We start from the raw sequence: 16,032 nt of genomic DNA, 5'->3' as shown, positions 1-16,032 counted from the left end.
ATGCGCTATCCAGGCTCAACCCGGCTTAGCTTCCGAGATCTGACGAGATCGGGAGGGACATTCAATTCAATGCACCTCATGCCAGGTGGCCTCCATTTTACATGTCCTGCAAAGAATATCCTTCACATGACAATCAAAGCCAAGTTTTTAATTATTTTGAGCTGGAATGTCTCGAATTAAGCGGCTATTTTTTTTTTAAACACGACGCTTTATTGATGCAGTCGTCGGGGTAACCGGGCTGAGGCCATCAACTCGCTACACCTGAAAACCTGGAGTTTAATTGGGGGGCGAGCCGTTTAATCTAACGCTGTGAGAGACACAAACACGGCAAGCCTCACCGTAACCGGAGGCCCTTGTTGGTGCGTGTCGTCCCCAGCTGGTAAATCTTCCCCGTCTCCATCATGCCCGTCACCTCCGCCACCTGCTCGCAACCGGCACCCACCCAAGGGAAACGAGACCATGTCACTTCGCTGATAATGTGGTAAAATAACAAAATGTAAATGTCGATTTAAAGCTTTCGTGACTGCAGGGATTCATCTTCTTGGTTCTTTCAGTAAAGTCACATAGAAGGGAAATAATAAAATGATAAAAATAAAACATAATAAAATACAATTCTCACGACGTTTCGGCCACAACGCAAGCAGCCGTCCTCAGGTGAAGACCAGGTCTGTCGGGGAGACAGCGTCTGAATGAAACACCACCACGCTTGGAGCGTATATTTAAGCTGGGTTGGAGGTGGAAGAGCGCCTTGACAAAATAATTTGCCGAGTGTGCCGCTGGACGGGAGGTGATTGGCCAGGCATTGTGACGTAATTGTCACCGTCAGCTGCGTCACGCTGGGCGCGGCTTGGAAGGGGTTGCCAGCTTTTGGGAGGCAGGATTTGGGGTGGCCACCATTTTTAAAGGAGGCCCAAGTAATCGACCACCAAAAAAGGAGTTCATTATAATAAAAAATAAAACATAATAAAATAAAAAAGTAATATTTTATTATTGTATTATATTACTTTATTATGTTTTATTTTTATTTAATTTTAATTTTTATTCTTTTATTATTTCCATTCTACGTGACTTTACCGAAAGAACCAAGAAGATGAATCCCTGCAGTCACGAAAGCTTTAAATCGAAATTTGAGTTCATTATAATTTTACAAGCGTGTTTTTTCTGGGTTAGGACGTATGTTTGAACATTTCCTTTCTCAAGCTTTCACCATTCACGACTGCTCGCATCTCCACCTTAACTCCTGAAGGGTTGGAAGATGCCCACTTGAGAAAGGCCCACTTGACGGAAGAAATTCTCAACACTCAGCCTAACCCGCAAGACGACACTTGGGATTATAGTGACTGCAATAACCGGCGTGTTGGATTACAATTCAGAGTCGAATAATCGACCGAGCTGCGTAACCGTACAAGCTCTAGATCAGTGGTTCTCAACGGGGGGCACGCGCGAGATGATTCATGAATGTGTGAAAGTCATTGGTGACTAATAATGTATGAATATGCACAAAAAAAATAACCACAATAAAATTTGAATCCATATGGTAACCTAGAACGATGTAAAATACCTTTTTAAACTCATTGATCATAAACAATTTACGTCATGCATGCAGAGCATCCGTTTATTTTGTATTTGCTTGCAGTTACTAGCTTGTTAGGGATACCTCAGAAAATGGACAATTATTTAAAATATTGACGTTCGTTTTTTTATTCACTTGCAGTTACTAGCTAAATTTCGATTTAAAAGCTTTCATGACTGCAGGGATTCATCTTCTTGGTTCTTACAGTAAAGTCACGTAGAAGGGAAATAATAAAATAATAAAAATAAAACATCATAAAATACTATTCTCACGACGTTTCGGCCACAACGCAAGCAGCCGTCCTCAGGTGAAGAACAGGTCTGTCAGAAAGACAGCGTCTGAATGAACACCACCAAGCTTGGCAGCGTATATTTAAGCTGGGTTTGAGGAGGAAGGGCGCCTTGACAAAGGCATTTGCATATCAACAGAGGAATTTAGCATATTTATGGAAAATGCAGATACTAGCTAGTTAGGATACCTCACAAAATGGACAACTGGTTAAAATACTGACGTTCATTATACAAAATTCAACAAGGGGTCAACACAGTAGCCAAAAAAAAAAGGTTGAGAACCACAGCTCTCGATGGATGCGAGCGAGCGAGCGGTGGCAAGTGACTGTGCGACGCACCCGGTACACGGGCTTGGCGTTGTTGTTGCCGATGCCAATGCGGACGAAGCAGCCGATGGCCGTGCGCTCGAAGAACGGCATGTGGCACCAGCGCTCCATCTTGTGCCGCGACAGCCGGATCTGGTTGAGCTCGTCCTTGGATGACACCAGCGTCGTCTTGGGCGCCGACTCCTCCTTCCTGCGGCAAGGATTGTCGTTGTCACCGCTGTCGTCATCATCGTCATAATCATCATCAGCAGTGATCTATCCACTGTCGGATGAAGGCATTCCCACGACTAACGACCCTGGCTTGGAGGTGGATGGGTAGCCTGAGGGGCATTTCAAGACCCGTGTCAGAACACCGAGCCAGCACCGATCGGGGTCTTGGATTCGAATGTCACGCTCCCATCATCGCCATCGTCATCAGCTGTGACCAATCCACTGCTGGATGTACGGTATAGATTTCAGCATACATGGCTGGCTCCTTAATAAGGGGGGGGGGGGAAGCTTTTGATTGGTTCTTATTAATAGGCTTCTAGTGATGTTAACGTACTGCCTCAAATATGCGGTAGCAAAATTCCATTCGAGGGCGGAACCAAAGACGTGTGGAGTCGTTAGGAGTTGGCGCTCGTTCAGGGAGGGCACGCGCACGCAGAAGGAACCCAACGACTCACTCTTCCTCCTCATCGGAGGAGGACGACGAGCAGGAGCTCTGGTCGCTCTTCTCGCTCGCCTTGTCATCCTCCTCTTCCTCCTCCTCCTCCTCGTCGTCGTCAGAGTACACGTCGCTCGCGTTCAGACGCTGCTTCCGTGCCAGAAGCTCTGCTGAAATTGGTCAAAATAAAACAATGACGGACGACAGTCCTTCGGTATCAAACAAAGATGAGGAGACAATATGTCACCTTCACATATTTGTCTCTCCACACGCAAGGCCTTCTGGGAGTGGAATATTTCAGCAGCATTGATTCAGTACAAGCAAACACTGGACCTTTTTCGGCACAATGTGTCTCATCAGCAAAGTCAAGCTTGCTTGAATCAATGCTGGTGAACTGCCAGTTGTTATCGAGAAGGATTCCCTCTCTTTAAGATTTAGGTCCTGGTTTGACACTAAATTATAATCAATCGGGTCATTGTGGAGAATATAAATAACAAGTAAAAAAGTTCCTTCTGACGATGAGTTTGCACAAGTGAATGTATGCAGAATCTCCAAATATAAGAGAACAGATAAGACTCCCTCATCCCAAAGGGATACTGATGAGTTAACATGACCCTCGACTGGTACTTGAACTCACGCACTTTCCACTCTGAGTTAAGCACCGGATGGTGCAGATAGATGTAGAGCTGGGGATATCCAATTATTTGAGTAATTTATTATATCAGCTCGGAGTCTGTAATATGAACTGTACTCGGTCATTGTGGAATACCGTAGTTTCATTCATGGAGGTGAGAAGTCACGCATGCAACAACGGAGCAATGGTGAAAGAAAGGGTGGTGAGCGATGCCAATTGAGAGTGTGGGCTCAGACAATGCATTGAAGTGACATCATAAAAAGTGATATAATGCTAGATTTTAAGTTTTCGTGACTGCAGGGATCCATACTCTTTGGTTCTTTCGGTAAAGTCACGTAGGTAGAAAATAAAATAAATCACGCCGTTTCTGATGATGATTGCTTGTGTTGCAATCGAAACGTCGAGATTTAATTTATTTTATACCTACGTGACTTTACCGAAAGAACCAAAGAGTATGATATCATGCTACTCTTGAACAACTGCCATGCCTCCTGTGCAGCTTAAAGTTACAAGCCATCACGATCACTGTCAGCCAGTCAATCCACTGCTGAAGGCAAACCATTACTGACCCTAAATTTCGATTTATAGCTTGCGTGACTGCAGGTATTCATATTCTTGGTTTTTTCGGTAAAGTCACGTAGAAGGGAAATAATAAAATTGTAAAAATAAACCAATTAAATTCTCACGACGTTTCGATTGCAACACATGCAATCATCATCAGGTGTGAAAACCACAGCAAGGAAATAAAAAAACGTCGTGAGAATTGTATTTTTATTATATTATTATTTCCCTTCTACGTGACCCTTTAAAACTGCAAAGGGGCGCAGAGCAACGCACACTCTCGTGCGGCTGTGCATGGCTGCATCTACTAACAACTGGCAGGCTTTGGCCTGGTCGGCATCGAGTCTGGCTCAGGGGTTGCCCTGGCAAGATCCAAAGTGTCCACACGGGCAGTGGGGTTGTGGTGAGATGGGGGCAGAGAGGGGGAGGGGTTGGAGAGGAAGGTGTGTGGTCACCCACCCGTCTTGTTTTTCTTCTTTTCGCGCTCGGCTTTGAGCTCCTCCATGGCCTGAGACTTCTTGTCGAGTTTCTCGTCCCGCTTTGAGCGCCGCTCCTTGCTGTGCGACATCACCTGCCCAAGGCAACGCCGATGCCAAATCCTCAGTCACCGTCAGTCACGGGGGACGCGCTCGCACGTTCGTTCCGTTTCACCACCGGCTCACGTGGCACCGGCGGTAGTCGCGCGTTCACCGCTTGTTGCAGAGGTTCACGGTTCAACTAGAGAGGCCGCCCCGATTATTACTGCGGCTGCAATAACCATACATGGTGAGCGCCGTATACTTCACATCGTGCGTTAAAGCCCCCCTGACTTCATTCGCAAAGAGTAGACCATCGTGTGTGCCGGCATCACGGTCAAAATTTTCTTCGTTCGAAAATTACACTGCAATTTTCAATTGGAATTAGACACAGCAGCAATCATTGCACCAGGTCAATGTTGCAAATGACGCCTATTCTGGTCTCTTGGCAATTCTCACCGACAAAAAATAAACTTGAAAAACAACTACAATAAAAACATTTGTTAAAAATAAAATTCCTGGCACTGTCCGTGCATTTGTGCAGGATCCACAGCAAGGGTGTGGGGTGGGTCGGGAGGTGTGGGATGCAGGTGACGTCATCATGCAGATGTACGCGGTAATGTCACCACCGCGTGCCAGCCAGCCAGCAAAACTTTTTTGCAATCTCGTAAGATAGATAATTTTCCGCCGTCTCACCTTTACGGGCGTCTCCTGCACCTTGCTCTGCTTCTCCCTGTGCTCCCGGTCATGCTCGTGCTTCTTTCGTTTCTCCTTCTTCTTTCTCGCTTTCAGTTTCTTCTCGATTTCGAATCTGCGGCATTAATCGTTTACGAGTCGTGCATCCGAAATTGATTTTTTAAAACACGGCGCAAAGGCGCCTGTGTTGAACCGAATTTCAGGATCGAAACGGCTCGGACCGGCTAGTGGGCTTCGAGCAACGTGCCCAACAGATGCTGATCAATGACCCCACCACCACATTGCTTGGTTTCACCAACACACAAGCTCATCAGCAACGACACCACCCGCCTGGCCATCTTCAATTTTCCATGGAAACAGTGGCCAAAGCTTGGCTGGATCTGCGCACAAGCCATGGAAGATACCTGATGCACAAGTGAATAATCAAACTCACTCCTGCGCGTGATTGCCGCGATGAACACCAAACCACGGACGCATAAATGCGCACTATGCCCAATAAATATTTGAAGGCGGTGGGTGAATGAATGGGTAGCTATATCTGCAATTCACTAACTCTCATACAAAGCAATTGAAGGGCTAAATCACTTAGAACTGAATCGCTAATAGTTGGCATTTCTTTTCCATACAAAATCACCATCATCAGCCACACATGAAGCAAATTAGAGGAAACAATGTTACAATGTCTCCCTGCTGACATGAGCCTGGGGCGGTGCCAGTGGTGTAAATTTCATATTATCATGATGAGGGCCAGTATCTCCGTTAAAGAAAGCAATTTTAAATGTAGGCTTTCGCGATCAATATTGTCCATAAGAGGTTTTTGTGTTAGATCGTTTCAATATAAGCGTCGTTAAACCAGCCACCACCTGCCACAGCCAATTAGTAAGGTTTATCTTCTTGGTTCTTTCGGTAAAGTCACGTAGAAGGGAAGTAATAAAATAATAAAAATAAAACATAATAAAACAATTCTCACGACGTTTCGGCCACAACGCAAGCAGCCGTCCTCAGGCGAAGAATGAAACACCACCAAGCTCTTCGCCTGAGGACGGCTGCTTGCGTTGTGGCCGAAACGTCGTGAGAATTGTTTTATTATGTTTTATTTTTATTATTTTATTACTTCCCTTCTACGTGACTTTACCGAAAGAACCAAGAAGATGAATCCCTGCAGTCACGAAAGCTTTAAATCGAAATTTAGTAAGGTTTGTCACGAAACAAAACATGCCAATTCGTTATTAGTACAGCACATCGGTGTGTTGGAGAGTAAATCCACAGCATTCACAATTTGAGCATGACATTTAGCTGGTAACGACATCCAGCATCATTTTCCAGAATTCTCCAACATCAGTGTGCTGTACAAGTAAAGAATTGGCATGTTTTGTTCACGTGACAAACCTTACTAATTGGCTGTTGGGTGGTGGCGGGTTTAACGGCACATTTATATTAACGCGATCTAACCCAAAAAAAAAATAAAATCTATTTTGGAAGAAACCAATGTTGAAGTCCCATGGTGGTAACAATTTTATCGGGCCTTAAAGGATGTTGGTCTAATTCAATCCCTAATAATGCTGCTTTGAAAATCACAGCCTTATAATTGTGAGTCGAGTCATTTAAACAGTGCCAACATGTCAGATACAAACAAAACCCCAAACTAAAGGATTACCAAAACGAGTCGGTAAAATATAGTAAATTAGCGAGTAATCACAAGCCAATCGCTCCATTAAATGTGAGGTCATGCTATTTCAAACAACAATTCTGCATTTTGATAGTTTTTGCATTGCTCTTCTCTGCACCACTTTTGGTTCTTGAGTCATAAGCGGAATGACAAACAACTTTCATTATGAGTACAATGGATGTAGTGGCATAGTTGTCTCGTGTGCAGGCGGTGTAACTGAGGACAAGGCACCAGCTACGTATATACAGAAACTATCGTGTTTTTGTATTGTTTGTTGTTGTAACATTCTGACCCGCCCCGACTGGATATCTGTGAAAAAGCTTTATAGCTCATCGGCTTCTGACTATGACTTATGTTTAACTTCTTTCGCACCGTACGTAGCCAACTGTTCTAAATGGAGGTGTGGGAGGCGGGGCAAAATTACACATGGGGTTTGGAGGGGGGGGGGTCACCCATTTCACGACCTTGTTGCAAACAGGCTATGCCACCACTGAATGTGCTTGGGGGGGGGGGGAGCTTTTGCATGCCGACCTCGTCTTGAGAACCTCGCGCTTCTCGATGCGGTTGTAAAGCTCCTGCTCGCGCTCCTTCTCCGTCATCTTGGAGAGGCGCGCGCGGTCCTCTGCGTCGCCCATCAGGTCGTCATCGTAGCCATCGTGGAACTGGTCCTTCCCTTCCGACGATGAGGACGATGAGGACGAGCTCGCCGAACCCGAGCCCGAGTCGCTGCTGCTGTCTGAGTCCGACACCTCCCCTGGGGACAGAGAGGGCGGGCGGGGGGGGGTGGCGTAGTGGCCACGAAGAAGGTTCGGTACGGCAGTTCTTCCAAATGCGCTTCCTGGCGAGCCACGTAACAAAATTAGTGCGCGCAGGTGGGCCACATGACGTGGGGTCGCGTGTAAATACGTTGCGACGTGTTTCCGCACCTCCGATTAGCACGGTTGCCTAATTACGGTGCGAAAAAGGTTCGACATACACACATACATGACGTCTGTGCACCGGGAACAGGATGTAATAACATCTGTACATATGAATAATAGTTGGTACCTGTTGTGTATAGCTTTCTCATCTCTACGTATTTTTTATTTCTCTTTCATCTGAATCGATGTCAAGCATCAAACGTTGGATTGGGATGGAAGCTATCTCAGTCAAGAGAGGCAGCGATGGATGAGGGAAACGGTCAGGACCCAACAGCCCAAGAGGCTTAGCGACTCCAGTGTCTCCTTCCACGGTTAAAGCCTCCTGCCGCTCTGCTCCGTTCGAGCTCTTGCTCCGACCGAAGCGTTGGACTGTACTGCGTTGGGGCCGCACCTTCCTCCGGCTCGGACGCCTCCGCCGCACTCTCCTCCTCGGAAGACCCCGACGCTGTCTTGGCCACGGCCGACGTCTTCTTACTCGACTTCTTTCCGCTCTTCCCCTTGCCCTTCTTCTTGGCGTTGTTGCCTCCGACCGTCCACTGTGGAAAATGCAGGCACACACCTCTCGTAAGACCGTCAAGACGCCTCTCGTATGTATTAGGCAAGTAACGACGCATTGATTTTATGGAAATCGGCCCCAGTTTTCCTGTGTTGAACCGATGCAGCGAATAATATGCACTCCCAAGAAGCAATAGCTTAATACAATTAAACTCTGCACTGGTTTAACACGTTCACTGTCTCATCAGCAGTTAGGCTTGCGTGAAGGCAATGCCGAGAAGGCCGTGCAGCTGACATAATGTGTAAAATAACCACTTATATTTTTTTTACGTCAAGCCGCAAATATGGGAATGAGGCTTTATTTATCTTGCCTAAACATTCTTCACACCGACTCTTAATGAGTTTTGAATGTTGTAGATGATTAATGGGATAGAATTGCAAAATACATTTAAGGCACAAATTTTAATTGTGGGAGCAATCGTTGATTATTTTGATTCGTACATGTTGCACGAAAGGTTTTCACGTGGTTCCTGAAATGCTGCACATTCTGCAAATTTTAACGGATAGAATCCAATCTTGCCATCTCAGAGAAAAAAGTGGCAATAGATTTTATAGCGAGGGGGGCGACTTGCAACAACATAGCTAGAATATATCTTTATAATTTTTTGTTCCTATTTATGCAGTGTTATTGACAAATGTGGAGTTTATTGTGTTGTTATTTGCGCTTGACCACCACTGCCAAAGCAGCAGCAGCATCACCAAATAAAAAGTTCAATATACAGAATATGTGGTGTATATAAAATGCATGGTGCTATATATAACCATATTTTCAGTGGGATAGAGCCAAGAGGATTTCCTTTGGCTACATAGTTCCAAAACATTTCCAACCGTGATAATTTAATTTAATCAGAGTTTAAAAGGAGGGGCCACTCGATGATAACTTCCTTTATTTCCTAGTTTAACCAAACTGCCAATGGCCTAGAATTACCAGATTTTTAATTCAATGCTTTGGGGTGACTGTATTCACAACGCTATTCCCAAAACATAGTATGCTGGTTAAAGGCCAACCCCAAATTCCATATTAACAGAAGGGCTGTGAATGGATAGATTAAGGGGAGATACCCATTATGAAGAAATAACCAGCACACATCATTCTGGTGTTTTCCCATAGTGTCGGTAATAGAGATGTGAGAAAAAAAAAGCTGAGAAAAAGACCGTCAGAACGAAAATCTGACCCCAAATATGAAATCACTCCACAATTAACGATATAGCATTGCCATCAAGAACCTGGATTTGAATCCAGATACAGCCGCCCATGATTAAACCGAGATTTAAAGTGTAAAGCAATGAGTGTGCTGTACTTGGCCCTTCCCCCCTCTCCAACCATTATATAAACGGAGTGGTAGCTCCTGCAATCTCTCATTTACTTGATACAGCTGTCGTGGCTGTGACGGTTCCACCTGAAGATGGAAGCTTGTGGTGCCTCTGAAACGTCGTGATTTTTATTTTATTTTACTTTTATTAATTTTAATGTTTTTACCTACGTGACTTTACCGAAAAAACCTAAGAATATGAATCCTTGCAGTCACGAAAGCTTCAAATCTAGAAGCAATGAATGAAGCGTCAGAGCGAGTGTGTCGCGATCTCACCTCCAAGTCGCTGTCGGACGTCTCCGAGTCGGAGGAGTCTGACCGTTTTGCCGCAGTCGCCGCCGCTGCCGACGCTGCCGCCGGTTGTGGCGTGGAGGCCGGAGGCACGGGAGAGGGGCTGCTCTGCTGCTCGGGCTCACTGCGCTTGCGCTTGGCCAGCGAGAGCCACTCCTGCACGGGAGGCAAAATGACGGCGGCAACAACAATCGCCATTCGCCACTAAGTGGCGATAACGTCACCACGGCGCTTGTGTCAGGCAATGTGCACCTTAAGGCTCGTGGACGGAGGGGGGGGCCCTCTGCACATGCACGCGGTGCGACTCAATGACTGAGCAGGCACGCCGCGTTATTCAGAACCGTGCATACCAGTCAAACGAGATCAACTACACCTCTGATGCAAAGGGTATATTCGTTATTTTTTTTTAAGATAAAGCTTACTACGTAGCCTCTCACTTTTGTGCTGTATACCTCTCGGATGTGCTTTCGGGTTGTATCGAGTGTTGTTCGGCACAATGTCCGACGTTTCTCTCCACGTGCTGGGAACTGAATTAAGTTCCAAAAGAAGATCGCAGCAAGTGGAGTTTCGAGTGAATGGTCCCAGGTCGTGAAACGACACTCCACGTACTAGGAACTTCTTCAGGAACTGAATTCTGTACCTCAAGCAGCTCCTAGTATGTGTCGTTCATCATGTTGTGTGACATCATGCTGAACCACATGCAGAACACCCGAAAACACATTGGAGAGCTAAAGCTGGTAGTTATTAAGAACGAGGTGAGTATAAGAGGTGACTGGGTGGCTGAGGTCAGAGCTGCCAATGCCAGGTAGCCGTCCATGATTAAATTGGGGTTGCAAGTGTAGAGAGATGATGATTTTCCACCTGATAGCCAATGCTGCACGTGAAAAAAATCATTACATTGCACCTTACTATGTCATTTATGTCGCTAAATTCCAGCTCTGAGAATTTTCAATATAAATGTTACTTTCATGTGACAAACATAACTCTCTGTAGCATGGTACGTGGGAAAGTTCTAGCCCCTATTGTGTGGATCAGAGATCACTTAGAGGGATCAGAGGTGGCTCCGTGATCGTAGTACACGATATCGCTTCTACAGGGCTGTTCTCTAACGCAAGGGAGTCGTACTGCTCTGCAAGATATAATAATAGGGTTTTTCCCGTTTTTTCTGGCAACAAAACTGAAACCTTTTTACAAGAATTCATGTCTGCATTAACCACAATACTTGCAGTCAACATGCAAACAAAAAACATACTATGATAATATATGCATTGTCCTTGAAACTGATTGGTCCACACCAAGTTTTTTGTTTGCATTTTGACTGCAAGTATTGTGGTTAATGCTGACATGAATCCTCGTAAAAAGGTTTCAGTTTTGTTGCCAGAAAAAAGGGGAAATAACCCTATTATTATATTTTGGTACTGGCAAAGGAGGTCTAATGATGATGATGCTCTGCAAGAGTTCGGAAGGACTTCTTCGTCTCATGCCATGACTTCGATTGCTCATATGGTGTATATATGGAAAATTGAAGACAAGCGACTGTGCTATTGTGGCCATGAAACACAAACTATAGTAAACCAATGTAGCCTGCGATCCTTCAACGGAGAAATAGCAAAGCTACCAAGAACTCCCTGCTGAAGCACTCTCGTGCCAAGCAGTCCCTCAACATTGCCATTTATCTCCTGAACATATTGCCATAGGCAAGAACAGAATTGGGGGGGAGGGGGGGAAACAGCTAAAAAAACACCAGGTTAGGGACTGTTGGGATGTAACTATTTCAGCTGTTGTCGTTATTGCTGTATGCTTTTCTCCATCCAAACTCTGAAACTGAACAGCGTATCCACTCATGAATAACTAGGCGATTGCCCACGATTACATGTACACATTACGTAGGGGCTTAAAGAGATCGACCTTGAGGAAGAATTCTACTCATAGGTAGATTGTCATTCAATACCAGCAGGCTTCAAACTAAAATAACAATTCAAACGTATATATCGTCGACAACTCAAAATACAAAAACAGAAAGACGTTTAAATTCGGCCCCAAAGTTTGCACAAGAAGACAGAAGGAATTAACTCAGGAATATGACGTCTGCAGGCGGTGGACGCGGCGACCCACGTTGCGCATATCAAACTAAAAATAACAAAACAAAAACACGAGCGGGGCACATCCGAGCACGAACACCGCTGCAACCCCCCCCCCCTACATCCGACGGCCGAGGAACATAACGCATCTATTACATTGTGCATTTTCCCACCGACTGTCAAAACAATACGAGCCGTCCATTCCACACCCACCCAGCGTGATGGGTTCCGTAGCCTAGCTTGCGCACATCACAAGAGTGAATACATTTGAGATGCATGATGACTACGTTCCCCGGCTAGAGGTTAAAATGTCTCACTTTCAAAGCAAAAGTTTCATGTATTCTACAATGCATTTACATTTTGATTTAAAGCTTTCGTGACTGCAGGGATTCATATTCTTGGTTCTTCATCACACCTGATGACGATTGCTTGTGTTGCAGTCGAAACGTCGTGAGAATTTTTATTGTTTTATATTTATATTCTTGTATTATTTCGCTTCAACGTGACTTTACCGAAAGAACCAAGAATATGAATGCATTTACAGTAATTCCAAAAGCATTTAATTCGTGAAAAAAGCAAAACTTAAATGAAGCAAGTTTATTTTGAAATTATTCAACTGCTTTAATCCACCTACAACACAGAATATGGCAACATACCGAGTAATCATTATCATCACCCATGCTCTATTTGCTGCTGGATGAAGGGCTCACCACCCTGCTACAATCCCTCACGGTCCTGCATTGCAAGTCGCAGCAATCCCCACCGATCAGCTGCTGTACAGGGAGATGCTTTTACGGCTCCATCTTCACTGCGATTGTCTCCTCTAGGACGCGTATCCCTCCTGTCTGGTATGTTTTAAAGCATTCGCTCACTGGTCTCAGTGTCGCTAGGGCAGTGTTTGTTTACAAAGCTTCTGCTGAAGAGACCCAAAATGCCAAAACAAGTCAGTGTTCTCTGTAAAAAAAAAATGCTGACTAGCGCGGTGGGCTACGTAGGGTGCGAAAAAAGTTCAACATACGTGCATCTAGTTTAACACGTAGGCTTTCGCGACCAATATTATTCACGATCAATGTTTTTGGGTTTAGATCGCGTTATTTATAAATGTGTCGTAACCCTCCACCACCCGACACGGCCAATCAGCAAAAAAGTGTCACGTTTACAAAGGACAAATAGTTCACTGCTTTAGCCCACCGGTGTGTTGAAGCGTGAAACCACAACATTTACAACACACCGGTGGGCTAAAGCAGTGAACTATTTGTCTTTTGTCAACGTGACACTTTTTTTGCTGATTGGCCGTGTCGGGTGGTGGAGGGTTACGACACATTTATAAATAACGCGATCTAAACCCAAAAACGTTGATTATGAATACGTGCATCTAGGCCAAAAGAATGACTGCCATAAACATATGCCGTGAAGTTACAGGGGCCAAACAATCACTTCTGACATGCGGGTAAAGATATCGGGCACTATTTATTTGGCGTTTCTCTGTTTGAGGTTCTCAGATGCTCCCTAGGAAGACGTCCACAACTCCGCTGGAAGACAGCGTGCACACACATTTCATTGTACAGTACACTACTGTACTGCATCACTCCTCCCCTTTCTTTGGGTTCTTACCCGGGAACTATCTATACTTAGGATTAATATGCGACCCTTTGAGCCAACGCTGGTACCTTATATGCCGTGTTTAATACTCGTGGGGTTAGCATGAGCCATGGTCATACCACTGCTGGATGATGATGAATGGCTCCCGAAAGCGGTCGCGAGATAAAAACGCACTACACATGTTCATCACGGCCAAACACAGCACGATCAAAGTTGTACCGCAGTTTAGCCAAGCCTTAATGCAGTTTATTGAATTGTGCGAGGTCATACAAACTTGTGCGGGGTGGACAAGACGACATGCGTGTAATTGCAGGCACAGTAATGCAATGTCGAACACATGTCGACGTATAGAGGCTGGACCGGGTTTTAGCTTTAAGCCTCGAGGGTGAGAGACGCGAGTTCAACTCCTGGCTTGCGGCATTGACTCAGCTCATCATCATCCATCCGCAGTCAATGTTGTTTTGGTACAGCCCCACTTTGGGGTTTAGGGTTATGGGGTTAGGGTTTAGGGGTTAGGGTTCAGGAACGTGGGATTCTAACCGCCGGCTGTGGGTTTGCCAACAGGAGGCGAGCATTGCCTCAACGCTCGTTTGAGACACGAACAACCCACTTAAGGCTGCGTTAAAACACACACACACTACGCTCGGAAGGGAGTGGGGGGTATAGAGAGACAAAGACGGCCGGCGGTGGGCCCAACAATCACTAACCGCGTCCATGCTCTCGTCGCTGCGGCTGTCGTCGCTATCCGAGTCGATCACGACCCTTCCTTTTCTCTTTTTCACCATCTTTACGCCGTTCGTTGTTTTCGTCGACGTCGCCGTCGTCGCCGCCGCCGCTGCTGCTGTTTAACCTCGCTGGCTTCCTATCGGCGTGCGGTTAATTAGCGGCGGCCGCGGGAGGAGGAGGAGGGGATTAATGAAGCGTCAGACAGCGACGAGCGACGCGATCCGATGCCCTCACTCTCTCTCCCCGGCCCCTTCGCGCCCAAGCTTTGCCGTTCTTCCCTGATGACGTCACTGCCGTTTGGAATTCGCAGCCCGCATTGGCGATGCGCGCGCGCGCCGATTGGCCCCGGGGGGTGGGGGGTGGGGTTGGTGGGGGGGGCGTGGGCCAATCGCGTGCGCGAATAAGCGGGAGGTGGGGGGGAGGGAGGTTGTTGGGACGGGTTCCTATGCGCGCTAGGAAATTAAATCGAATGCACGCGGCTCGTTGGTCACGTGACCGTTCCTATTCCGTATCAATACTGGACCTGGTCTACGGAAAGCGCGGTGGGGTGGTGGTGGGGGGCAGGGACGGCCCGCGGTCACGTGCGCGTTTGGTAAATCGACCCGCGTAAACACGCGAACTCACATTCCGTTCGTCATTGACATTCGTAGAAGGGCCACGGCGCGAAACGTTGATTACGTCACGGTACAAGAGTGAAAATTCGAGTTAATTGTGTCATCGAAAATGCCTGCATTGTACTTTCATTTTACACAGTTGTTGAATGCAAACCCAAGGGCCAAAAACATCCAAGCGGCCACCAAATACAGTAAGAATAACTGTTTAAATACCGTAGATAGAAGTTTACACGTTTCTTGAATTTCGCAATGTTATTATAACAGCTTCAGGAAAAAAAGAGATGATGGGAGGGAATTCTTAACCGGATCAGAGCAAGGGAAGAAGCATAAATTAGAATCATTATTGCGACTGGAGGAATCCGATGAGCTATGAAGCTCTTTCACATGTTCACTATGGCGGGGTCAACAATGCAGCATGGGCGGGTCAGCAGAAAGAGATGTGTTGTGTGACCTGCAGTGGACTTAGTGGGCCAGTGACTTGAGTGAGTGACTGAGTGGGTGAGTGACTTAGTGAGTGAGTGACTTAGTGGGTGAGTGAGTGACTGAGTGGGTCACTCAGTGGGTGAGTGAGTGAGTGACTGAGTGGGTGAGTCACTTAGTGGGTAAGTGACTGAGTGGGTGAGTCAGTGAGTGAGTGACTTAGTGGGTGAGTGAGTGATTGAACAGGTGAGTGACTTGAGTGGGTGAGTGACAGTGGGTGACTTAAGTGATTGAGTGGGTGAGTGACTGGGTGGATGAATGATTGAGTGGGTGAGTGACTGAGTGGGTGAGTGAGTGACTGAGTGGGTGAGTGACTTAGTGACTGAGTGGGTGAGTGACTTAGTGGGTGAGTGAGTGACTTAGTGGGTGAGTGAGTGATTGAATGGGTGAGTGACTTGAGTGGGTGACTTGAATGATTGAGTGGGTGACTGGGTGGATGAATGATTGAGTGGGTGAGTGAGTGACTAAGTGGGTGAGTGACTAAGTGGTAGAGTTATTGAGTGGGTGAGTGACTGAGTGGGTAAGTGACTGAGTGAGTGA

The 16,032-nt window shown here is 46.1% G+C and overlaps 1 protein-coding gene across 2 annotated transcripts in view; it reads right to left on the bottom strand.

The window, feature by feature from the left end:
• The window catches only part of RTF1 (RTF1 homolog, Paf1/RNA polymerase II complex component), a 29,535-nt gene extending 14,855 nt beyond the window's left edge, over positions 1-14,680 (bottom strand). Inside the window, exons 1-9 of one of the 2 annotated variants that reach the window (XM_078878961.1) lie at positions 14,380-14,680; positions 9,975-10,145; positions 8,222-8,366; positions 7,442-7,664; positions 5,242-5,356; positions 4,490-4,601; positions 2,855-3,005; positions 2,202-2,379; positions 339-421 (exon numbers count right to left, since the gene is read on the bottom strand). In XM_078878961.1, coding sequence (XP_078735087.1) covers positions 339-421; positions 2,202-2,379; positions 2,855-3,005; positions 4,490-4,601; positions 5,242-5,356; positions 7,442-7,664; positions 8,222-8,366; positions 9,975-10,145; positions 14,380-14,457 — 1,256 coding nt within the window. In that variant the 5' untranslated portion in view covers positions 14,458-14,680. The remainder of the gene's footprint in view (positions 1-338; positions 422-2,201; positions 2,380-2,854; positions 3,006-4,489; positions 4,602-5,241; positions 5,357-7,441; positions 7,665-8,221; positions 8,367-9,974; positions 10,146-14,379) is intronic. The other variant, XM_078878962.1, reaches the window with a different exon arrangement.
• Between the last annotated feature and the right edge of the window lie 1,352 nt (positions 14,681-16,032).

This window comes from Lampetra fluviatilis, chromosome 52, assembly GCF_964198595.1.
Source record: "Lampetra fluviatilis chromosome 52, kcLamFluv1.1, whole genome shotgun sequence".
NCBI classification, from domain to species: domain Eukaryota; kingdom Metazoa; phylum Chordata; class Hyperoartia; order Petromyzontiformes; family Petromyzontidae; genus Lampetra; species Lampetra fluviatilis.
Note: the sequence above shows the minus strand (reverse complement) of the source record. Positions and strands in the feature narration are given on the sequence as shown.